Below are 27,865 nucleotides of genomic sequence, written 5' to 3' on the forward strand. Positions count from 1 at the left end.
AATATTCTGTTCAGAATTTTTCCATCTATGTTCATCAGAGATATTGGCCTGTAATTTTCTTTTTCTGTGTGTTGTCTTTAGGTGGTTTTTGTATAAGAGTGGAGTTAGCCTCATAAAATGAGTTACGAATCATAACCTCCTCTTCAGTTTTTTGGAAGAGTCTGAGAAGAACAGATACTAAATCTTCTTTGAATGGTTGGCAGAATTCATCAGTGAAGTCATCCAGGTCTGGAGAGCTTTCTGATTATCATTTCAATTTCTATATAGTGATATGGTCCATTAAGATTTTCTATTTCTTCATGATTCAATCTTGGAAGTTGTATAATTCTAAGAATTTGACCATTTCCTCTAGTTTGTTCAATTTGTTCGCATAGAGCTGTTCATAATATTATCTTATAATCCTTCATATTTCTGTGGTATTCATTGTTATGTCTCCTCACTCATTTCCATATTTACTAGAGCTTTGTCTTTTTTATCCTTAAAGAGTATAAATAAAGATTTGCTGATTTTATCTTTTCAAGGAGCTATCTAATTTCATTGATCTTTTTTCCTATTGTCTTTTTACTCTCCATTTAATTGATTTCCTTTATGATCTCTGGGCTTCCCAAGTGGTTTACTGGTTTCAATATACAGTCTGAACTTGAGAAAAGTTCCATATGTACATGAGAAGCATGTGCATTTTGCTGCACTTGGACTGAATATCCTGAACAAATCTATCAAATCCATCTGGTCTAATGCATCATTTAAGACTACTGTATCACTGTTGAATTTTGTCTGGATGAACTATCCATCAATGTAAGTTGGGTATTAAAGTCCTCTACTATTGTGTTATGGTCAATTGCTCCTTTTAGGCTTGTTAGTAACTGTTTCACATATACTCTGGTGCTTTCTATGTTAGGTATGTGTGTGTGTGTGGAGATATATATATGTTATATCTTCTTGATGAATGGTCCCCTTTATCATTATATACTGTTCAATTTTGTCTCATTACTTTTTTGACTTCAAGTATATTTTGTCTGATATGAGTATGTCTACATTGACTTCCTTTGAATATCATTTTCTTGGAGTATCATATTCAATCCCTTCACTTTGACCTTGCATTTGTCTTTAGAACTGAGGTGAGTCTTCTGGAGACAACATATAGTCTTACTATTTTTTAATGCAGCTGGTTACTCTGTGTCTTTTGACTGGTGAATTCAATCCATTACATGAATTATAATTGATAGATGAAACTAAGTACTGCCATTTTACTTTTTGTTTTCTGGTTGTTCTATATCTCCATCATTTCTTTTGCTTTGTAGTTATGTCTGCCATTTTGGTTTGCTGGTTTTCTGCGATGCTTTTCTCAGTTTATTCTTTGTTCATTTTCATGTCTCTGCTGTAGATTTATATTTTGTGTTTACTGTGAGTTTTGTATAAAATATCTCAATGGCAAAAATCCTCCTTCTTTCTGTTGATAGCATCTTCATTTATGTCTATGGATTACATGCTTTTCCTCTTCTCTTTTGTTTTTGCTGTCTCAAATTATCCCTTTATATGTTCTGAGTTTTTTACCAAACTGCAAGTGGCTATAGTTATATCTTCCCCCCTTTAATGTTTCTGCTATAATAAAGTATTTAGAAGCCTATTTGAATAAAGAGTTAAGTTTTTCTCATTCTATTTATCCCCTTGCTAAAATACGTGCACCTTTGCCTTTTTATTTCTGATAGAACACTTTTCAACATTTCTTGTACGACAGGTCTAGTTTTGATGAACTCCCTGAGCTTTTACCTGTCTTGGAAAACCTTTATTTCTCCTTCATAGCTGAACGATAACTTTGCTGGATAGAGTACTCTTGGGTAATAGTTTTTATCTTTCAGTATTTTGAATTTGTTATTCCAATCCCTCCAGACCTATAGGATTTCTACTGAGAAATCTCATGATAGCCTTAAAGGGGTTCCCCTGGAGGTTGAGTTCAATTCAGTTCAGTCGCTCAATCATGTCTTTGCGACCCCATGGACTGCAGCACGCCAAGCCTCCCTGTCCATCACCAACTCCCGGAGTTTACTCAAATCATGTCCATCGAGTTAGTGATGACATCCAACCATCTCATCCTCTGCCATCCCTTTCTCCTCCTTCCTTCAATCTTTTCCAGCATCAGGGTCTTTTCAAATGAGTCAGCTGTCCGCATCAGGTGGCCAAAGTATTGGAGTTTCAGCTTCAATATCAGTCCTTCCAGTGAATATTCAGGACTGATTTCCTTTAGGATGGACTGGTTGGATCTCCTTGCAGTTGAGTCTGCAAGGGACTCTCAAGAGTCTTCTCCAACACCACAGTTCAAAAGCATCAATTCTTCTGCACTCAGCTTTCTTTATAGTCCAACTCTTCACATTCATACATGACTACTGGAAAAACCATAACCTTGACTAGATGGACCTTTGTTGGCAAAGTAACGTCTCTGCTTTTTAATATGCTGTCTACATTGGCCATGGTAGATTAGCATCCTTTTTTTTTTCCTGGCTGAATTTCAAAATCTTTGTCATTGACTTTTGAAAGTTTAATAAAATGTGTCTTAGACAAGGTTTTTGCATTGAGGTAATTATTCTCTTAGCCTCCTGGACTTGCATACCCAGTTCTTTCCCCATGTTTGGGAGGCTCTCAGCTATCACAGATAAATTTTCTATGCCCTTCTCCTTCTTTTCTCCTTCTGGTATACCCATTACCCTAATGTTGCCCTCTTAAAACAGTTGAATAACTATTGTAGAATTTTCTCATTTTTCATATCTCAATCCTTTTTCTTCTTCTACTATATCATTTCTTAGTTTGCATCTTTGAGCTCACTAATTATCTCTTCACTATGATCTGCTCGGTATCCAGCACTTTATAATGCATTCTTCATATCATTTACTGAGTTCCTAAGTTCTATAATTTGTTTCTTTTTCAGTTTTAAAAATCTTTGGTAAAGTATTCCTTCTGTTCATTAACTTTATTCCTGAGCTCAACGAACTACCTTTTGGAGTTTTCATGTTAACTAGTTGAGTTTCTTCATGACAGCTATTTTGAATTCTCTATCAATCAGATTGCAATGCTCCGTGACTTTTAAGCTTAGCTTCTGGGGAACTGTCATTTTCTTTTTGTGATAAAGTGTTACTGTGGTTTTTCATGATGCTTGATAAGTTTTTCCTCTGATGACACATAGACATAGGGAACACCCTTCTGCTTTATTCTAACAATTCAACAGGTCAGAAATTAGAGGTCTTTCTTTTAACTTCCAGTAGGTGGTGATATAGTACAAGTTTTAGGTTTCTCTTACTTGAGCTACCTCTGGGTATATCTGAGAGTCTGCATTTTCCATGCTCCTCTGCCTCTATGTGGCCCTGTGCCTTCATTATTGTTTCTTGTGTCTACAGGGTCATTGCTGCCCTGCTTCCACAAGCGTCATAGTTGCCACTGCCTGGGGCACTGGGATGGTGGGCTATCCCCTCATACCTGGGATCCTGAATTGCAAGCTGCACAACCATGAGGGAAGAGGCAGGAGGAGGCAGGGTCCTGCAGATGCCTCCATGGTATTCGGTGTCATAACTTTCCTGTAGGTGCCTCTGTGGTGGCCAGTGCTGTAATTTTCTGCGGGTACCTCTGTAGCATTCGGGTCATAAGCTGCACTGCTGCAGATGTGCAAGTGAAGGGCAAGAGTAAGGCCTCACTATCACTGCTGCCCAGTTTCTTGTGGCTGTAGGCACCACTGAGGCCAGGAGGATAGAATCATGTGCATCACCTCCCCTGCCACTGTCAGATTCTCTGAGACTGTGGGTACAGCTGCTGGTGTTGATAGACCAGGACTGCAAGCGCGCCTCCACTGTTCCCTTGGTTCTGCATCCTCCATATTTTCCAATCCAACCACCTTTAGTGCACAGATGTGCGGAATTCTCCAGCATCCTGATGTACTGAACACAGAAATCTTTGTTGTGCTGTGGATGTTTTAGTAGTTGTATATTGAAGGTAAAAGACATAGATAGCTTTTCATTTGTGATGGTGCTAACTTTACAGAATATAATTTTAAATATACATTTTTCAACCAAAAAAATTATGACATGCAAGAAAGAGACAAGCATCATTCATAAAAAGGAAAGAAACCAGGCAACGGATACTGTCCATGAGAAAATTCAGATACCAGACTTTAAATAGATTTCAAGAGACATTATAAGTATACTCAAAAAACAAAAGAAAATCATGCTTTTAAAAGTACCATATCTTTTTCAAAAAGGTAAAATGGCAGTCTTATCCAATAGCAAATACCAAAAAAGTATATAAAATATTTTGAAACATTCAAATGGAAGATCTGGTACTAAAAAGCACAGTGACTAAAATGAAAAAAAAAAAAAAAAAAAACCTTACTAGAAGAGCTCAACTTTTAATATGAAATGGTAGGAATAAGGACAAAAAATTTGAAGATACATCAAAAAAATTAATAGACACAGAGAAATATTGGACACCATTAAATGCACCATTATAAGCATAATGGGACTACCAGAAGGAGAGGCAATAGAATAAGGAACAGAAAAAATACTCAAAGAAATAATGGTTGAAAACTACCAAACAATGATGAAAAACATTAATCTATATATCCAAGAAACACTACAAACTCTCTAAGTACTATATATAAACAGAGATGATCACGAATAGACACATCATGGTCAAAATGCTAAAAGCCAAAGTCAAGGAGATACTGTTAGAAACCAAAAGAGAAAATGACTCATTGTTTCCAATACACTTCAGTAAGATTGGCAACTGACTTTTCTTCAGAAATAATGGAGACTATAAACAGAGATAACATATTAAAAATCAAAGAAAAACACTGCCAACACAGAATACTATATCCAGTAATACTATATATCTAGAATACCATATCTGGATACAGTATCTGGAACACTATATCTATTGCCAACACAGAATACTATATCCAGTAAAAATACTCATCCATTTATAAATGAAGGCAATGAGTGACACTAGCATAATGCAGAGTAGGTAGCTCCGAGCATTCTTGCCTGGGAAAAAAATAGCAGAAACTGTCCAGAACCAATGTTGGAAAACTCAAAATTTTACAATAAAGAAAATATTGAACCAAGAAAAAGGCAACTTAAAAAAAGGATAAAATACTCTTGAATTTTTTATAAGGCCTTCCACAGCTTATTCTCAGTACACTCAGTTCAGTTCAGTTCAGTCGTTCACTCATGTCCGACTCTCTTCAACCCCATGAATCACAGCACGCCTGGAATCCCTGTCCATCACCAACTCCCGGAGTTTCCTCAAACTCATGTCCATTGAGTCGGTGATGCCATCCAGCCATCTCATCCTCTGTCGTCCCCTTCTCCTCCTGCCCTCAATCCCTCCCAGCATCAGAGTCTTTTCCAATGAGTCAACTCTTCACATGAGGTAGCCAAAGTATTGGAGGTTCAGCTTTACCATCAGTCCTTCTAATGAACACCCAGGACTGATCTTCAGAATGGACGGGTTGGATCCCCTTGCAGTCCAAGGGACTCTCAAGAGTCTTCTCCAACATCACAGTTCAAAAGCATCAATTCTTCAGTGCTCAGCTTTCTTCACAGTCCAACTCTCATATGCATATATGACCACTGGAAAAACCATAGCCTTGACTAGACAGACCTTTCTTGGCAAAATAATATCTCTGTTTTTCTATATGCTACCTAGGTTGGTCATAACTTTCCTTCCAAGGAGTAAGCATCTTTTAATTTCATGGCTGCAATCACCATCTGCAGTGATTTGGGAGCCCCGAAAAATAAAGTCTGACACTGCTTCCACTGTTTCCCCATCTATTTCCCATGAAGTGATGGGACCAGATGACATGACCTTGATTCTCTGAATGTTGAGCTTTAAGCCAACCTTTTCACTCTCCTCTTTCACTTTCATCAAGAGGCTTTTTAGTTCCTGTTCACTTTCTGCCATAAGGGTGGTGTCATCTGCATATCTGAGGTGATTGATATTTCTTCCAGCAATCTTGGTTCCAGCTTGTGCTTCTTCCAGCCCAGTGTTTCTCATGATGTACTCTGCATATAAGTTAAATAAGCGGGGTGACAATATATAGCCTTGATGTACTCCATTTCCTATTTGGAACCAGTCTCTTGACCCATGTCCAGTTCTAACTGTTGCTTCCTGACCTGCATACAGATTTCTCAAGAGGCAGGTCAGGTGGTCTCGTATGATCATCTCTTTCAGAATTTTCCACAGTTTATTGTGATCCACACAGTCAAAGGCTTTGGCATAGTCAATAAAGCAGAAATAGATGTATTTCTGGAACTCTCATGCTTTTTTCATGATCCAGCAGATGTTGGCAATTTGATCTCTGGTTCCTCTGCTTTTTCTAAAACCAGCTTGAAACTCTGGAATTTCATGGTTCACATAGTGCTGAAGCCTGGCTTGGAGAATTTTGAGCATAGTTTACTAGCATGTGAGATGAGTGCAACTGTGTGGTAGTTTGAGCATTCTTTGGCATTACCTTTCTTTGGGATTGGAATGAAAACTGACCTTTTCCAGTCCTGTGGCCACTGCTGAGTTTTCCAAATTTGCTGGCATATTGTGTGTAGCACTTTCACAGCATCATCTTTCAGGATTTGAAACAGCTCCACTGGAATTCCATCACCTCCACTAGCTTTGTTCGTAATGATGCTTTCTAAGGCCCACTTGACTTCACAATCCAGGATGTCTGGCTCAAGGTGAGTGATCACACCATCAGGATTATCTGGGTCATGAAGATCTTTTTTGTATAGTTCTTCTGTGTATTCTTGCCACCACTTCTTAATATATTCTGCTTCTGTTAGGTCCATACCATTTCTGTCCTTTATCAAGCCCATCTTTGCATGAAATCTTCCCTTGGTATCTCTAATTTTCTTGAAGAGATCTCTAGTCTTTTCAATTCTGTTGTTTTCCTCTATTTCTTTGCATTGATACATTAGCCATCTTAAATCCAAGAATCTTAAAACAGTATAATTCATATAGTGGCAGTAGCCAGTGTTCCCGGTAGGTGATCTTTTCTGGTTTGGGAAAGAGCAGAAATAAACTCTCCTAGCAAATTATTGTATGTGTCTGTTATAATTGGTCTAGTGGTGACCAGAAGGAAAGATGCAAAGGGATTATCTCTGACCAGACTCTGAACACAGACTGGAAATGTGGAGTTCAGTTCAGTTCAGTCACTCAGTTGTGTTTGACTCTTTGCAACCACATGGACTGCAGCAAGCCAGGCTCCCCTATCCACCACCATCTCCTAGAGCTTGCCCAAACTCATATCCATCGAGTTGGTGATGCCATCCAACCATCTCATCATGGCTCAAATGCCTTTGCACAGGGCAAGAGATGACTGGTTACAATATACAATTGGATGCCTAAGTCACAGGACTAAATGTTGTGGGAAATTCTTTGAGAGATTAAGACATTCAAAAATACCCTTTCATATGGGAGAGTTTATAAGTCCACACATATCTTCAGTGAAAGATGCATATTCACAAAATCCAGAGGCACTTCATTTGGGATAACCTCTGAGCTCACTGCAAATCTGGATAAGTATTAAAGGAATGTTCTATTAGAGAGCCAATCTACAAGGACTGGGAAAGGAACTTGTTTTGAATCTCTGTGTGTGATTTTTTTTCGTTTTTTTCATTTTAGCTGTTGGCAGTCAAGGTGAAATTCGGTCACAAGAGTAGGAGACAAAAGCTAAAGGACAAAGACTTCACTGACTGAATACAGTAAAGAATAAACACTTTACAAAAGTAAACTGAAGCACTAAACAAAACACTACCATAGCCTTCAGCATTTAAAGCAGGGGTAGGATCTGATTTCCAGCATTATCATATATTTGTTATCACAAATGCCCAACTATCAACAACAAGAAAATGTTGCAAAGCATACAAAGAAACAGGACAATATGGCATATTCAAAGAAACATAAAAATTAACAGAAACAATTCCTGAGGAAACTCAGATATCAGATCTACAAGGCAAAACTTTAAAACTATCTCAAGTATACTTAAAGAAGAATACGTAAAAGAATTGAGGAAACCAGAAAAACAATGTATTAATATAAGCCAAACAAATATCAATAAATAGCCTGAGGTTATAAACATGAATCAAATTCTAGAGGTAAAAATTAAAATAACTGAACTGAGTAATTCACCAGAGGGGTCAACCGATGTGAGGAAACTAAAAGAACTAGTGAATTTATTGAATCTGAGAAGCAGAAAGAAGAATGAAGAAAATTGAATAGAGCCTAAGAGAACAGTGGGACACTATTAACAGACAAAAATGTACATTATGGGAGTCTCAAAGAAACAAGAGACAGAAGGGGGGGGGGCAGAAACAACCATGAAGAAATAAGGGCCAAAAACTTCTCAATTCTGATAAAATACATGTATCTGTAAAGCCAAAGGCCACAACAGACTCCAAGTAAGATCAACAGAAAGTGACCCACACTAAGATACACTACAATTAAACTTTGTAAAATCAGCCAAAAACAAAAAGAGAATCATGAAAGTAATATAGGAGAGTGTCTAGTCACAAGGGCTCATTAATGAGAGTAACACCTGATTTCTCATCAGAAATCATGGAAGTCAGAAGGCAATGATATATATTTAAATGATATATTTAAAGTTTTGAAAGAAAAAATGTCAATGTTGAATTCTATACCCAGCAAAAGTGTCCTTTAAAATCAGAGCATAATTAAGACATTCACAGATAAACAAAAGCTGAGGGAGTTCATTAAGAACTCTAATAAGAAATGCTAATGGAAATACCTCAGATAGAATGTAAAATGGTAACTCAAAACCATCTGAAAATATAAAGGCTCCAATAAAGGTAAATACATGGGCAAATATAAAATACAGTACTGTTGTATAGCTGGTTTTAACTCTGATTTTTATTCTGTATATAACTTCAGAGCCAAAAATAAAAAGTTATAAATCTACATTGCAGAGCACACGTTTTATAAAGATGTATCTGGTGACAAAAATAACTTGAAACAGAGTGAAAAAGCAACAAAGCAGAAGAGTTTTCTATGTTACTGAAGATAAGTTAGTATCAATTCAAATTATATTGTTATAAGTTTAGGATGATAAATATAATATTGATGATTACCACAAAAAAAAATCAAAAGAACATATACCCAAAAATGAGAAGGGAATAAAAATGTGCCACTACAAAAAAATCAACTAAACACAAAGGAAGGCAGTAATACAGAAAATGAGGGGAAAACAAATCTAGAAGACATACAGCCAACAGGCAATAAAGTGGCAGAAGTTAATCTTTATTTACTAGTAACTACTTTAAGTGCACACAGATTAAATTCTATCAACAGGCAGAAGTAGAATAAAGAAAATATTATACAACCATATGTTTTTAGAACAGACTATCAGATACAAAGACACAAAAAAAGGAAAATGGAAGAATGAGAAAAAGTATTTCATGAAAATAATAACCAAAACAGAACTAGGATGAACATAAGAATACTGGACAAAAAAGACTAAGTCAAAAACAGTTACAAAGGCCAAAGAGGGCATTATATATTAATCAATGAGTCAAGTCAATTCATCAAGATGTAACCACTATAAACATACACGCACCAAAACCAAAGCCCTAAATTATACAAAGGACACAACTGAAAGAATAAAGAGTTTTATATTAATAGTTGGGTAACTCAACAGTCCACTTTAAATAATGGTAGAACATCTAGATAGCTGAGCATTAAGGATAAAAAGACCCTTAAAACACTATGAACCAAGTATATTTAACAGATGTATATGGTTCACTCTACCCCCAAACAGCAGAATACACATTTTTCTTAATTACAAATGGGACATTCAACATATCAGACCATATGTCAAGTCATAAAACATCTCTCAATAAATTTGAAAACATTAAAATTATACAAAGCATCTTCTCTGAGCACAGTAGATAGAGCTAAAACTGAATTAACAGAAGGAAAACTGAAAAATTCAAAACACATGGAAATTAAACAATACACTCTTGAAGACACAATCGATCAAAGGAGAAACCACAGGAAAATCCAAAAATATCCAGATACAAATGCAAACAAAAACATAACATGCCAAAACTCACAGGATGTAACAAAGGTCAGAAGGAAACTTAAAGCTGTAAATGCCTATACTAAAAAAGGTTACCTATCTAAAACCAACAATGCAACTTTATAGCTTAGGGAAACAGAAAAGTATAGCAGAGTGATCCAAAAGGAGAAGGAAGGAATGAAATAATCAAGATTATTGTTTAAATACTTATCAAGGCATACAATATATTCAACTAACTCTAAAGCTCTTTCGAAGACAGCAACAGAATTAAGAGAAAGAATGTAAGTGACTTGTAAAGACAGTACTACTAACCATACAGAAATTTAAAAGATGACTAGAGAATACTATAAACAATCGTCCAACAAATTAGATAACCAAGATGAAAAGTACAAATTCTGAAACATACAAAATACCTAAACTGACTCAAGAATAAATAGAAAATCTCAACCCATGATAAGTGAACTTAATCAGCTATTAAAATCTCCCAACATAGAAAATTCCCAGACCAGATGGTTTCACTGGTGAATTCTACCAAACATTTTAAAAGATTTCATACTAATTCTGATCAAATTATTCCAAAAATGTAAGCCAGGGAACACTTCTGAACTCATTCTTTAAGGCTATCATTTTCACTTAAGGTCAAATAAAAATATTACACTTATGTCAGATAAAAATAAAGATACCCCAGCAGCATAAGGTTGGTCTAATATCCAAAAAACAAGGTAATATGCCACACCAATAAAATGAAAGACAAATACCACCTAACCATTTCAATAGATACATAAAAAGCATTTATTTGCCTAACCCAACACAGTTTTATGACTAAAAAAAATTCAATACACTAGGAAAAGAAGGGAATTTTCTTAACTGATAAGGTATATCAACAACAAGCTCATTGCTAATACCACACCTAAGAGCAAATCCTTTCCTCCTGAGATCAGGAAGAAGATATAGATTTCCACTCTCTCTTTTTTTCTATTTAACTTCATACTAGAGATTCTAGCTAGGATGACAGGCAATAAAAGAAAATAAAAGAAATACAAATTAGAAAGGAAGAATATGAGTTCTACTTACAGATGACATGATCTTACACACAGAAAATCCTACAGAAACAATCTGTTTAGATAGTTTGCAAGATATAAGACTAATATACAAAAATTAATTGTATACATAACATTAGGAATGAACTGTAGAAAAAGGAGTTCTGATGAGATGGATGAAACTGGAGCCGATTATACAGAGTGAAGTAAGCCAGAAAGAAAAACACCAATACAGTATACTAACACATATATATGGAATTCAGGAAGATGGCAATGACGACCCTGTATGCAAGACAGGGAAAGAGACACAGATGTGTATAATGGACTTTTGGACTCAGAGGGAGAGGAAGAGGGTGGGATGATTTGGGAGAATGACATTCTAACATGTATACTATCATGTAAGAATTGAATCGCCAGTCTATGTCTGATGCAGGATACAGCATGCTTGGAGCTGGTGCATGGGGATGACCCAGAGAGATGTTATGGGGAGGGAGGTAGGAGGGGGGTTCATGTTTGGGAACGCATGTAAGAATTAAAGATTTTAAAATTAAAAAAAAATAAAAATAAAAATAAAACATTTTAAATCTTAAAAAAAAAAAAGAAACAATTCCATTTAGAATAACAGAAAAAATAATTAAATCATTTAAAAGGTATGTACCCAAAGAAGTGCAAAGTTATAATCTGAAAACTATCACACATTACTGAAAGAAATTAAAGTAGGTTCTAAATAAATGAAACATCTATTTATGAATTGGAGTTACAATACTGTTAAGATGGTAACACTCACCACATTGATCTGATTCAACAGAATGTCTATCAAAACAATATCAGCTTGCTTTTATTTCAGAAGAAATGGAAAAGCTGATTCTAAAACTCATATAGAAATGTAAATGATAGAGAAAAGCTAACCTTGAAAAAGAAGACTAAATATTGAGGACACACAAATCCTAATTGCAAAATTTATTACAAATCTACAATAATCAATATAGTGTGATATAGGCATAACAAATGCATAGATCAAAGAAACAGAACTGAGATCCAGAAATAAACCTTTATATTTACAGTCAATTGATTTTCAATAAATATGCTAGGATAAATTCAGTGTTATTTCCTTTTATTGCCTTTTTTAATCAAATGGAACTGGGACAATGGAATAACACATGCAAAAGAATGTAAGTGGATTCCTATCAAACATCATATTTAAAAATTAACTCAAAATAGATTAAAGAACTAAATGTAAGAAATAAAACTCTTAGAAGAAAATGTAAGGATCATTTTCATGATCTTGGATCAAGCAATGATTTCTCAGATGCACATCTGAGATGCATCTGAGAATGCCCAAAAGCATGGACAACAAAAGAAAAAGTAGATAAATTAAATATAAAAGTTTTACACTTTGTGTTCAAATAATACCGTTAAGGATGTAAGAAACAACTCAGAGAACTAAAAAAAATAGTTTGAAATTATATAAATAAAAAGAGACTTGTATCTAGAATATGCACAAAAGAAATTACACATTTCTTCAGAGATATGCAAACGGCCAATAACATAAAAAGTTGACCAAAATTATTCACCTTCAGGGAAATGAAAATAAAAATCACAATGAGGCCACTCACATCCACAAAGATGGCTAAAGATCAAAAAGACAACAGTAAGTGTTGCCAAAGTGAAGTGAAGTCGCTCAGTCGTGTCCAACTCTGCGACCCCATGAACTGTAACCTATCAGGCTCCTCCGTCCATGAGATTTTCCAGGCAAGAGTGCTGGAGTGGATTGCCATTTCCTTCTCCAGGGGATCTTCCCGACCCAGGAATCGAACCCGGGTCTCCCGCATTGCAGGCAGACACTTAACCATCTGAGCCACCAGGGAAGCCCCTAGTGTTGCCAAGGACAAAGAGAAATCAGAACCCTCAGACAGTGCTGTTCAGAATATAAAATAATACAGCTGCTTTTGAAAACTGTCTGACCGTTCCTCAGAAGCTTAAAAACAGAATTATCACTTGACCTTGTATGTATACCTCACTCCTTGGAATATACCTATGAGAAATAAAAATATATGTATATACAAAATCTTGAACACACATGTTTATAGTACAAATCTCCATCTAATTCACATAAATAGAATATAGATTATCTATATAATAGAGTATATTCAACTATAAAAATAATAAAGTACTGATACATACAACAACATGGATAAACTCTATGAAAACATTATTCTAAGTGGAGGAAGTCAGTCACAAAAGATCTTATAATTCATTAAAATTCATTTCATTAATGTGAAATGTTTAAAACAGATAAATCTATACAGTGAGAAAGCCCATAGGTGGTGATCTTGGGCTGCAAAGCTAAAGATAAATGAGGAATGATTATTAAAAGTTATAGGGCTTCTTCTGGAGTTGATGAAAATGTTCTAAAAGTAATTTTGGTAATAGTTGTAAAACCCTGCAAAAACTAAAAAGTATTGGCCTGTACACTATAAATGGATTAAATGTATGGTATGAGAATTATACCAAAAGAAAAAAAAGAGACAGCTTTCCTCCTGACACTGTAATTGTATAAATAGAAAATATACACATTTTTAGAACTAATAAGACATTTGGGAAAAATTGTTGAAAAGAAGTTCAAGATAATTCAGTAACACTGCTAATGTCTGTAAATGATTAATTAAAATATAATTTAAATGTTTTTTGTATAAAACAATATTTTTACAATAATATGAATAGCTGTAATAAACATAATAAAAGTAAAGTGAAAGTGAAGTCATGTCCGACTCTTTGCAACCCCATGGATTGTAGCTTACCAGGCTCCTCCATCCATGGAATTTTCCAGGCAAGAGTACTGGAATGGGTTGCCATTTCCTTCTCCAGGGTATCTTCTTAACCCAGGGATCAAACCCGGGTCTCCCACATGGCAGGCAGACGCTTTACCGTCTGAGCCACCATTTTAAGAAAATTATAAAACCTTATTCCAAATTCTTAAATAGTAGATCACAATTATTCCCAAATCAATTCATAAAGTAGATAATGTTCCAATATGCCTTCTAATAGAATTTTTCAGTAAAACTAATAAAATGATCCTTAAATATTACTAGAGAAGAGGTACATTAGAGTTCATACTTACAAAAAGAATAAATAAGTAGGTCACACTAGCAAATAATGAGTAAAATTATGAAACTATAATACCTGAACACATGAAAATAATAGGAAGTCCAGAAATAAATCCATATACACATGGCAGCTTAAAAATGTGAGAGAAACTGCATCACAAATCAATAAACTACTAAATATATGGTGTGGAAAACCATATTCCAATATGAATTCTAAAGACGTCAGGGTATGGGAAACGTTAAGACTATAGGATTACTAGAACAAAAACATTAGAAAAGAAATTAACAAAAATGACGATAGAAATTTACATATTTTGAATGTCTAATTTACATTATTCAAGATTCATGGGACAGAAGGTATTTGCAATATATGTGAAACAAAGCACTGCTATCTAGAATAAAGAATGCTTACAAATTAATAAGAAAATGCAAACACTCTAATAGAAAAAAAGACTAAAAATCACAGTAGATAACAAAATGGACTATCTGAAAGGCAAAAAAAGGGAATGAAAATCATCATCAAAAATTCATTTAGGAGACAGTCCTAAGACAGCGGAGGAATAGGATGGGGAGACCACTTTATTCCCCACAAATTCATCAAAAGAACATTTGAACACTGAGTAAATTCTACAAAACAACTGAATGCTGGCAGAGGACATCAGGCACCCAGAAAAGTAGCCCATTGTCTTCGAAAGGAGGTAGGAAAAATATAAAAGATAAAAAGAGAGGCAAAAGAGGTAGGGACGGATCTCAGTCCCATGAGTTCAGTGCAGTTCAGTTCAGTAGCTCAGTCGTATCCACTCTGCAACCCCATGAACTGCAGCACCCCAGGCCTCCCTGTCCATCACCAACTATAGGAGTTCACTCAAACTCACATCCATCGACTCGGTGATGCCATCCAGCCATCTCATCCTCTGCCGTCCTCTTCTCCTCCTGCCCCTAACCCCTCCCAGCATCAGAGTCTTTTCCAATGAGTCAACTCTTGGCATGAGGTGGCCAAAGTACTGGAGTTTCAGCTTTACCATCAGACCTTCCAATGAAAACCCAGGACTGATCTCCTTTAGAATGGACTGGTTGGATCTCCTTGCAGTCCAAGGGACTCTCAAGAGTCTTCTCCAACACCACAGCTCAAAAGCATCAATTCTTTGGTGCTCAGCTTTCTTAACAGTCCAGCTCTCACATCCATGCATGACTACTGGAAAAACCATAGCCTTCACTAGATGGACCTTTGTTGGCAAAGTAATGTCTCTGCTTTTGAATATGCTATCTAGGTTGGTCATAACTTTCCTTCCAAGGAGTAAGCATCTTTTAATTTCATGGCTGCAATCACCAGAAAAACAAAGTCTGACACTGCTTCCACTGTTTCCCCATCTATTTCCCATGAAGTGACGGGACCAGATGCTATGATCTTCGTTTTCTGAATGTTGAGCTTTAAGCCAACTTTTTCACTCTCCTCTTTCACTTTCATCAAGAGGCTTTTTAGCTCCTCTTCCCTTTCTGCCATAAGGGTAGTGTCATCTGCATATCTGAGGTTATTGATATTTCTCCTGGCAATCTTGATTCCAGCTTGTGCTTCTTCCAGCCCAGCGTTTCACATGATGTACTCTGCATGTAAGTTAAATAAGCAGGGTGACAATATACAGCCTCGACGTACTCCTTTTCCTATTTGGAACCAGTCTGTTGTTCCATGTCCAGTTCTAACTGTTGCTTCCTGTCCTGCATATAGGTTTCTCAAGAGGCAGGTCAGGTGGTCTGGTATTTCCATTTCTTGAAGAATTTTCCAGTTTATTGTAATCCACACAGTCAAAGGCTTTGGCATAGTCAATAAAGCAGAAATAGACGTTTTTCTGGAACTCTCTTACTTTTTCCATGATCGAGTGGATGTTGGCAATTTGATCTCTGGTTCCTCTGCCTTTTCTAAAACCAGCTTGAACATCTGGAAGTTCACGGTTCACGTATTGCTGAAGCCTGGCTTGGAGAATTTTAAGCATTATTTTACTAGTGTGTGAGAGGAGTGCAATTGTCCCTTCCACCCCGGGAAGGGAGCCTTAAAAAAGAGAGAAGTTTCCAAACGCCAGGAAATACTCTCACTGGCAAGTCTGTGGTGAGCCTTGGAACCACAAAGTAATGGCAAAGTAATGTTTCTGCTTTTCAATATGCTATCTAGGACTTTCCTTATGAGGGCAACATAACCAGCAGGAAAAATAAATAGATAATTAAACCCCACAGGTTACATGCTCAAAGGTAATTCCCTCAGTGGAGAAGCAGTGCAGACACATGCATCCTCCACTAGCAAGCCGGGGCTGAGCAGGGAGGCGCGGGCTGCATTGCTTAGAGTAAGGACCAGGACTGAACGCCCTGAGGACAAGCTGAGGGAACTAACTTGGGAGAGCAAACCAGACTGTGGGATAGCTACCACACAAAAAGCCCTAACCTAAGACACCACCAGGCCTGCTCAGAGAACAAAGAACCAAGCAGAGCTAGCCGGCTGCAGACCGGCCCATCCCCTCCCGGTGACAGGCAGGCAAGGACAAGCAGAGCCAGAAGGGGGCAATCGCAGCCCCAGAGAGGCATTATCTACCAAGTTGCAAGCAGGCTTCATTGCTAACCAAGATTTCTTGGGATTCTGGACAGTGAACATCCACCTGAGAAGGTGCGCCAGTTGTACAACCAGAAAACCTAGTGGCAGGGATGGGGGAGGCAATAAGTCACAGTGACCGCACTTGTCAAACACTTGGTCATCTGAGCTGCTCAGACCTGGGAAGGGCACAAAACACAGGCCCAACAGAGTCTGCGCCTTTGAGGAGTACCCGAGTACCTGAACCTGAGTGACTTAGACCTGGAAGCTGCATACAACCCAGGGCTGGCCACAGACTGTTCCCAGCAAAGCAACCTACAGCTCAAGCAGTGTAGACAGGGAGAGCACACACGCCGTGAGCGAGGTCAAACCCAGTGTGGCCAAGACACTGCAAGCACATGCCAGTGTTATTTGTCTGCAGCGTCCCTCCCTCCCCACAGCAGGACTGAACAAGTGAGCCTAAAAAAGTTCCACCACTGCCCTCTTGTGTCAGGGCAGAAATTAGACACTGAAGAGACCAGCAAACAGAAGAAGCTAAAACAGAGGAAACCTCCTTGGAAGTGACAGGAACAATAGATTAAAACCCTGTAGTTAGTACCGACTACATAGGAAGGGGCCTACAGATCTCAAGAAATATAAGCCGCATCAAGGAACTATCTGAAAATGAACTGACCCCACACTGCCCACAATAACACCAGAGAAAGTCCTAGATATATTTTTACTATTTTTTCTATCATTCTTTAATTTTTTTTAATTTTTTCTATTTTTAAGTTCTCTATTACTCCTTTAATTTTCATTTTTATAACCTACTATCACTTTCCCAAAAAAAGAGACCCTATTTTTCAAGCAAACTTCATATATATATATATATGTATATTATAATTTTTGTGACCTTGTTTTTTTTTCTTTCATATTGTATTTTTGAAAATCCAACCTCTACTCTAGATTTTTAATCTTTGCTTTTTGGTATTTGTTATCAATTTTGTACCTTTAAGAACCCAATCTTCAGTACCCATTTTTACTTGGGAGTGAGATTACTGGCTTTACTGCTCTCTCCTCTTTTGGACTCTCCTTTTTCTCGACCAGGTCGCCTCTATCTCCTACCTGCCCCTTCTCTTCTCTACCCAACTCTGTGAATCTCTTTATGTGTTCCAGATGGTGCAGAACACTTAGAGAACTGATTACTGGCTGGATCTGTCTCTCTCCTTTTGATTCCCCCCTTTATCTCCTGGCCACCTCTGTCTCCTTCCTCCCTCTTCTCTTCTCTGTGTAACTCCATGAACAACTCTTGAGCAGTCCAGACTGTGGAGCACACATAAGGAAGTGAAAACTGGCTAGCTTGCTCTCTCCTCTTTTGATTCCACCTCATCTTATGCTGGTCACCTGTATCTCCCTCCTCCCTCTTCTCTTCTCCATGTAACTCTGTGAACCTCTCTGGGTATCCCTCACTGTGGAGAAACTTTTCATCTTTAACCTAGATGTTTTATCAATGGTGCTATATAGATGGTGAAGTCTTGAGGCTACTGTAAAAATAAGACTGAAAACCAGAAGCAGGAGGCTTAAGTCCAAATCCTGAGAACACCAGAGAATTCCTGACTCCAGGTAACATTAATCGACAGGAGCTCATCAAACGCCTCCATACCCACACTGAAACCAAGCACCACCCAAGGGCCAACAAGTTCCAGAGCAAGACATACCACGCAAATTCTCCAGCAACACAGGAACATAGCCCTGAGCTTCAATATACAGGCTTCCCAAAGTCACTCCAAACCCAATGACATCTCATAACTCATTACTGGACACTTCATTGCACTCCAGAGAGAAGAAATCCAGCTCCAACCACCAAAACACCAACACAAGCTTCCCTAACCAGGAAACCTTGACAAGCCACCTGTAGAATCCCATCCACAGTGAAGAAACTTCACAATAAAGAGAACTCCAGAAAGGCCACCCCAAACACAGCAATATAAACAAGATGAAAAGACAGAGGAATACCCAGCAGGTAAAGGAACAGGATAAATGCCCACCAAACCAAACAAAAGAGGAAGAGATAGCCTGATAAAGAATTCCAAATAATGATAGTGAAAATGATCCAAAATCTTGAAAACAAAATGGAATCACACATAAACAGCCTGGAGACAAGGATTGAGAAGATGCAAGAAAGGTTTAACAAGGACCTAGAAGAAATAAAAAAGAGTCAATATATAATGAATAATGCAATAAATGACATCAAAAACACTCCAGAGGGAAGAAATAGTAATAATGGAGGCAGAAGATAGGATTAGTCAAGTAGAAGACAGAATAGTAGAAATAAATGAATCAGAGAGGAAAAAAGAAAAATGAATTAAAAGAAATGAGGACAATCTCAGAGACCTCTGGGACAATGTTAAACGCCCCAACATTCGAATCATAGCAGTCCCAGAAGAAGAAGACAGAAAGAAAGACCATGAGAAAATACTTGAGGAGATAATAGTTGAAAACTTCCCTAAAATGGGGAAGGAAATAATCACTCAAGTCCATGAAACCCAGAGAGTCCCAAACAATAAACCCAACATGAAACACCCCAAGACACATATTAATCAAATTAACAAAGATCAAACACAAAGAACAAATATTAAAAGCAGCAAAGGAAAGACAACAAATACACACAAGGGGATTCCCATAAGGATAACAGCTGATCTTTCAATAGAAACTCTTCAGGCCAGGAGGGAATGGCAGGACATATTTAAAGTGATGGAAGAAAATAACCTACAGCCCAGATTACTGTACCCAGCAAGGATCTCATTCAAATATGAAGGAGAAATCAAAAGCTTCACAGACAAGCAAAAGCTGACAGAATTCAGCACCACCAAACCAGCTCTCCAACAAATGCTAAAGGATATTCTCTAGACAGGAAACACAAAAAGGGCATATAAACTCAAACCAAAAACAATAAAGTAAATGGCAAAGGGATCATACTTATCAATAATTACCTTAAACGTAAATGGATTGAATGCCCCAACCAAAAGACAAAGACTGGCTGCACGGATACAAAAACAAGACCCCTATATATGTTGTCTACAAGAGACTCACCTCAAAATAAGGGACACATACAGACTGAAAGTGAAGGGCTGGAAAAAGATATTCCATGCAAATAGAGACCAAAGGAAAGCAAGAGTACCAATACTCATATCAGATAAAATAGACTTTTAAAAAAAAAGGCTGTGAAAAGAGACAAAGAAGGACACTACATAATGATCAAAGGACCAATCCAAGAAGAAGATATAACAATTACACATATATATGCACCCAACATAGGAGCACCACAATATGTAAGACAAACACTAACAAGTATGAAAGGGGAAATTAACAATAACACAATAATAGTGGGAGACTTTAATACCCCACTCACACCTATGGATAGATCAACTAAACAGAAAATCAACAAGGAAACACAAATTTTAAATGATACCATCGACGAGTTAGACCTAATTGATATCTATAGGACATTTCACCCCAAAACAATGGATTTCACCTTTTTCTCAAGTGCACACGGAACCTTCTCCAGGATAGATCACATCCTGGGCCATGGATAAATTCTAGCCTTGGTAAATTCAAAAAAACTGAAATCACTCCAAGTATCTTTTCTGACCATAATGCAGTAAGATTAGATCTCAATTACAGGAGAAAAACTATTAAAAATTCCAACATATGGAGGCTGAACAACATGCTGCTGAATAACCAAAAAATCACAGAAGAAATCAAAAAAGAAATCAAAATATGCATAGAAACAAATGAAAATGAAAACACAACAACCCAAAACCTCTTGGACACTGTAAAAGCAGTGCTAAGGGGAAGGTTCATAGCAATACAGGCATACCTCAAGAATAAAGAAAAAGTCACATAAATAACCTAACTCAACACCTAAAAATACTAGAAAAGGAAGAAATGAAGAACCCCAGGGTTAGTAGAAGGAAAGAAAACTAAAAAATTAAGGCAGAAATAAATGCAAAAGAAAAAAAAGAGACTATAGCAAAAATTAACAAAGCCAAAAGCGAGTTCTTTGAGAGGATAAATAAAATTGACAAACCATTAGCCAGACTCATCAAGAAACAAAGGGAGAAAAATCAAATAAACAAAATTAGAAATGAAAATGGAGAGATCACAACAGACAACACAGAAATACAAAGGATCATAAGAGACTACTATCAGCAATTATATAACAATAAAATGGACAATGTGGAAGAAATGGACAAATTCTTAGAAAAGTACAATTTTCCAAAACTGAACCAGGAGGAAATAGAAAATCTTAACAGACCCATCACAAGCACGGAAATTGAAATTGTAATCAGAAATCTTCCAGCAAACAAAAGCCCAGGTCCAGATGGCTTCACAGCTGAATTCTACCAAAAATTTAGAGAAGGGTTAACACCTATTATACTCAAACTCTTCCAGAAAATTGCAGAGGAAGGTAAACTTCAAAACTCATTCTATGAGACCACCATCACCCTAATACCAAAACCTGACAAAGATGTCACAAAAAAAGAAAACTACAGGCCAATATCACTGATGAACATAGATGCAAAAATCCTTAATAAAATTCTAGCAATCAGAATCCAACAACATTAAAAAGATCATACACCATGACCAAGTGGGCTTTATCCCAGGGATGCAAGGATTCTTCAATATCTGCAAATCAATCAATGTAATTCACCACATTAACAAATTGAAAAATAAAAGCCATATGATTATCTCAATAGATGCAGAGAAACCTTTGAAAAAATTCAACATCCATTTATTATTAAAAAAATCTCCAGAAAGCAGGAATAGAAGGAATATGTCTCAACATAATAAAAGCTATATATGACAAACCCACAGCAAACATTATCCTCAATGGTGAAAAATTGAAAGCATTTCCCCTAAAGTCAGGAACAAGACAAGGGTGCTGCCTCTCACCACTACTGTTCAACATAGTTTTGGAAGTTTTGGCCACAGCAATCAGAGCAGAAAAAGAAATAAAAGGAATCCAGATTGGAAAAGAAGAAGTAAAATTCTCACTGTTTGCAGATGACATGATTCTATACATAGAAAACACTAAAGACTCCACCAGAAAATTACTACAGTTAATCAATGAATATAGTAAAGTTGCAGGATATAAAATTAACACACAGAAATCCCTTGCATTCCTATACACTATTAATGTGAAAATAGAAAGAGAAATTAAGGAAACAATTCCATTCACCATTGCAATGAAAAGAATAAAATACTTAGGAATATACCTACCTAAAGAAACTAAAGACCTATATATAGGAAACTATAAAACACTGGTGAAAGAAATCAAAGAGGACACTAATAGATGGAAAAATAGACTGTGTTCATGGATTGGAAGAATCAATATAGGGAAAATGAGCATACTACCCAAAGCAATCTATAGATTCAATGCAATCCCTATCAAGCTACCAACAGTATTTTTCACAGAGCTAGAACAAATAATTTCACAATTTGTATGGAAATACAAAAAACCTCGAATAGCCAAAGCAATCTTGAGAAAGAAGAATGGAACTGGAGGAATCAACCTGCCTGACTTCAGGCTCTACTACAAAGCCAGAGTTATCAAGACAGTATGGTACTAGCACAAAGACAGAAATATATAGAAAGCCCAGAGATAAATCCACGCACCTATGGACACCTTATCTTTGACAAAGAGGCAAGAACATACAATGGAGAAAAGACAATCTCTTTAACAAGTGGTGCTGGGAAAACTGCTTAACCACTTGCAAAAGAATGAAACTAGAATACTTTCTAACACCATACACAAAAATAAACTCAAAATGGATTAAAGATTGAAACGTAAGACCAGAAACTATAAAAACTCCTACAGGAGAACATAGGCAAAACACTCTCCAACATAAATCACAGCAGGATTCTCTATGACCCACCTCCCAGAATACTGGAAATAAAAGCAAAATTAAACAAATGGAACCTAATTAAAAATAAAAACTTCTGCACAACAAGAATACACAGAAGAACTGTACAAAAAATATCTTCACGACCCAGATAATCATGATGATGTGATCACTAATCTAGAGCCAGACATCCTGGAATGTGAAGTCAAGTGGGCCTTGGAAAATATCACTACAAACAAAGCTAGTAGAGGTGATGGAATTCCAGTGGAGCTGTTTCAAATCCTGAAAGATGATGCTGTGAAAGTGCTACACTCAATATGCCAGCAAATTTGGAAAACTCAGCAGTGGCCTCAGGACTGGAAAAGGTCAGTTTTCATTCCAATCCCAAAGAAAGGCAATGCCAAAGAATGCTCAAACTACTGCACAATTGCACTCATCTCATATGTTAGTAAAGTAACGCTCAAAATTCTCCAAGCCAGGCTTCAGCAATACGTGAACCGTGAACTTCCTGATGGTCAAGCTGGTTTTAGAAAAGGCAGAGGAACCAGAGATCAAATTGCCAACATCCACTCGATCATCGAAAAAGCAAGAGAGTTCCAGAAAAACATCTATTTCTGCTTTATTGACTATGCCAAAGCCTTTAACTGTGTGGATCACAATAAACTGTGGAAAATTCTGAAACAGATGGGAATACCAGACCACCTGACCCGCCTCCTGAGAAACCTATATGCAGGTCAGGAATCAACAGTTAGACCTGGACATGGAACAACAGACTGGTTCCAAATAGGAAAATGAGTACATCAAGGCTGTATATTGTCACCCTGCTTCTTTAACTTATATGCAGAGTACATCATGAGAAACGCTGGACTGGAAGAAACACAAGCTGGAATCAAGATTGCCAGGAGAAATATCAATAACCTCAGATATGCAGATGATACCACCCTTATGGCAGAAAGTGAAGGGGAACTAAAAAGCCTCTTGATGATAGTGAAAGAGGAGAGGGAAAAAGTTGGCTTAAAGCTCAACATTCAGAAAATGAAGATCATGGCATCCGGTCCCATCACTTCATGGGAAATAGATGGGGAAACAGTGGAAACAGTGTCAGACTTTATTTTTTGGGCTGCAAAATCACTGCAGATAGTGATTGAAGCCATGAAATTAAAAGACACTTTATCCTTGGAAGAAAATTTATGACCAACCTAGATAGTATATTCAAAAGCAGAGACATTACTTTGCTGACGAAGGTCCATCTAGTCAAGGCTATGGTGTTTCCTGTGGTCATGTATGGTTGTGAGTTGGACTGTGAAGGAGGCTGAGCGCTGAAGAATTGATGCTTTTGAACTGTGGTGTTGGAGAAGACTCTTGAGAGTCCCTTGGACTGCAAGGAGATCCAACCAGTCCATTCTGAAGGAGATCAGCCCTGGGATTTCTTTGGAAGGAATGATGCTAAAGCTGAAACTCCAGTACTTTGGCCACCTCATGAGAAGAGTTGACTCATTGGAAAAGACTCTGATGCTGGGAGGGATTGGGGGCAGGAGGAGAAGGGGACGACAGAGGATGAGATGGCTGGATGGCATCACGGACTCGATGGGCGTGAGTCTGAGTGAACTCCGGGAGTTGGTGATGGACAGGGAGGCCTGGCATGCTGCGATTCACGGGTTCCAAATAGTCAGACACACCTGAGCGACTGAACTAAACTGAACTGCACAACAAAGGAAACTATAAGCAAAGTGAAAAGACAGCCATTGGAATGGGAGAAAATAATAGCCAATGAAGCAACTGACAAACAACTAATCTCGAAAATATACAAGCAACTGCTGCAGCTCAATTCCAGAAAATAGAAGACCCAATCAAAAAATGGGCCAAAGAACTAAACGGACATTTCTCCAAAGAAGATGTACAGATGGCTAACACATGAAAAGATGCTGAACATCACTCATTATTAGAGAAATGTAAATCAAAATCATAATGGGGTACCATTTCACACCAGTCAGAATGGCTGCGATCCAAAAGTCTACAATCAATAAATGCTGGAGAGGATGTGGGGAAAAGGGAACCCTCTTACACTGTTGGTGGGAATAGAGAACAGTGTGGAGATTCTTTAAAATACTGGAAATAGAACTGCCATATGACCCAGCAATCCCACTGCTGGGCATACACACCGAGGAAACCAGAATTGAAAGAGACACATGTACCCCAACGTTCATCGCAGCACTGTTTATAATAGCCAGGACTTGGAAGCAACCTAGATGTCCATCAGCAGACAAATGGAATAGAAAGCTGTGGTACATATACACAATGGAGTGTTACTCAGCCATTAAAAAGAATACATTTGAATCAGTTCTAATGAGGTAGATTAGAACTAATGATTAGTTAGTTACAGAGTGAAGTAAGCCAGAAAGAAAAACACCAATACAGTATACTAATGCATATATATGGAATTTAGAAAGATGGTAACAATAACTATGTATGTGAGACAGCAAAAGAGACACAGATGTATAGAACAGTCTTTTGGACTCTGTTGGAGAGGGTGAGGGTGGGATGATCTGGGAGAATGACACTGAAACATGTATAATATCATATGTGAAACGAATCGCCAGTCCAGGTTCAACGTATGCTACAGGATGCTCGGGGCTGGTATGAGGAGGGAGGAGGGAGGGGGGTTCAGGATGGGGAACACGTGTATACCTGTGCTGGATTCATGCTGATATATGACAAAACCAATACAATATTATAAAGTAATTAGCCTCTAATTAAAATAAATTTATATTAGAAATAAATAAATAAAAAATAAATCAATTGGTTTGGAGAATTGAAAAAAAAAAAAAAAAAAAAGCTCATGTAGCTATGAATTAAGACAAGGAAGTGCCGTGAAACCTTATCACATAAACTGCTTAAAAGTTGCAGGGAAGAATAAACTGATACAAAATTAGTTCAAGAAAATTCAGTAACATTGCTAACATTGCTAATTTAATTGCCAGAATTCAATTCTCTCAAAAACTCAAATCATTCCCTGACTGTACACTAATAGATTTAACGTATGTATTTCCTTAAAGTAATCTGCAATGAATAGATTCACACACTCAGAAAGACTTATCTTTCCTTTTCTAACTTAAATAATCAGGCACCCCAGCATGCACTCACACAAACCTTTGGACAAACATATCGACATGTATTATATTTAAATAGCTATATATATATATATATTTACACATGTGATATAAATTCTTCTTAAGCATGCATAGACATAGAGGGGCTATCATATTTACTAGAACCAAAATTTTAGGGGTTAGCCTTTTCAACAAAATCTATGGTTAAGAAGAAAACTGAAATTCAATGGGGAAAAATGAACAAAAACATTCTCAAGACCAAGAGAAAGCCACAAAAAATTATTTTGAAAAATATTTATTCGAAAAGATATAAGAAGGTTATGAGGACTGATTGCATCTTTTATCTTCTATATTTTACTACAAATAAGGTCCCCTCAAGCCAAAGGAATACATATAAAACACATGTATTTTTTAACTGCTTTATGTTTTTTTATGTATTGTTAAAGGACTTGAAAAATACAATCTGAAAACTATACTGCAATGAATTCTAGTTATATCTATAAATTTAAGCCCTAATTTAAAAAAGCCAAAATTCATAATTCTAAATGTGTTTTTTAAAAACATGTTTTATTTCAAAATGCAATAGCCTTTATTTTTTAATGATTACATTTTAGATAAGTATTTGAAGTCAGTTTCCTGCTTTGCAACATCAATTTTTAAAAAGCTATGGGTCTTATGTGAAGGAATATAAATTAATGCTAGTCCCCACTGGTGGATTTGAATATATAACTTGCTATTTAAAGAAAATAACATGTAATAAACTTCCTAACAAGTTAGATTCAAACTAACAGCATGGATTCCATTCTCATTCCATACCTTGACTTTTGCATCAATGCTAAATTTTTCTTTTCTCCAATGTGCTTCCTGCTTCCTCAGTTTCTCCAGCTCATTTAGCAGCTCAGTGCAGTGGGTACTTAATTTCTCATTTTCCTCCTTCAGATTTTTTATAACCAGCCTGTTTTGCTCTTCCTTATTCTGCACACACTCCTTAGTGTCCCGTAGAATAGTACCACAAGGGCCGATACACAAACAAACAAACAAACAAAAAAAGCTGAGAAATAATCTGCAAATACAAACTGTGCAATTTTACCCTCCCAGAAGCTTCTTCTATATTTGATGGCCAAGGTCACCTGTATACTTTCATTGGCCTCTTTTCATGCAGGTGGATGGGTCATATTTTTTCACTGGATGACAGCTTTGATGAGTACACATTTGCAAAGAGCCCATTAATTGATCAAGCTGCCTTTGATGCTGTCCCCAGCTATTTTTGAGACCCACACAGACATAGCCTCCCAGACCTGGGTTTTATCAATTAATAATGCCAGTCCCATCAGAATCTAATTACAAGAAGCCACATATTCACACTCCTACTTTCTTAGCTCTTTTTCCATCATTAACTATTTATCGGAAAGTTATAAAGCTTAGAGTCTGAGCTTTAAAGTATCTTTCTCAGACTTTTTTCATGTGAGAAAACTGTATGGTACAGCAGGGCCTAAGGCAATTTTTCCTCCAAGCTTGTCACTTTCTGTGCCACAAAGGCTGACAAAGCTTAAAGTAGGACTTCAAAGAAATAGTAGTATAAAACTATGTACAAGTCAACACACCTTAACTTCTTGACTTTTATCTTTAAATTTCTTCTGCAAGTCACCGAATTCCTTCCTTAAGAAAGCATTTTCTTCATCTACTGCAATCTTCCGTTTTACAAGGTCATTTATTTCCTGTGTTAGTCCTGATTCTCTCTGGAAAAAAAGCAAAATTACTGATAAATTGGTATTTCTAAGAAAAGATAATTTCATATGAAAAGTTTGAGACTTTGATTGGTAATATTAGAATTAACTAGCTTTCATAATAACATCCATCATCATAATTTCTCATTTCCTGTAACATGCCCAGAAACTGTCACGCAAAATGTGCAAACATGTGCCTAGTTACTAGTTTAAAATGAAGTACACATACCAACTGGACACCAAATATCCAACCTTATACAGAAAGCAACTTTTTGGGTTTAGTTATGCAACAGGAAAAAAAAAAACAAAATTTTACAAAATATTCTAATTAAATAAAAGGCATATGTAGCTA

General features: G+C 36.8%; 1 protein-coding gene across 2 annotated transcripts in view; it reads right to left on the reverse strand.

Annotated features, from left to right (window-relative positions):
- The window catches only part of CNTLN (centlein), a 355,730-nt gene that overhangs the window by 218,097 nt on the left and 109,768 nt on the right, over window positions 1-27,865 (reverse strand). For both annotated transcript variants that reach the window (XM_018051925.1, XM_018051924.1), the window contains exons 4-5: window positions 27,391-27,525; window positions 26,603-26,773 (exon numbers count right to left, since the gene is read on the reverse strand). In XM_018051925.1, the coding sequence (XP_017907414.1) occupies window positions 26,603-26,773; window positions 27,391-27,525 (306 nt within the window). The remainder of the gene's footprint in view (window positions 1-26,602; window positions 26,774-27,390; window positions 27,526-27,865) is intronic.

The sequence above is a fragment of the Capra hircus genome, chromosome 8 (assembly GCF_001704415.2).
Source record: "Capra hircus breed San Clemente chromosome 8, ASM170441v1, whole genome shotgun sequence".
Classification (NCBI taxonomy): domain Eukaryota; kingdom Metazoa; phylum Chordata; class Mammalia; order Artiodactyla; family Bovidae; genus Capra; species Capra hircus.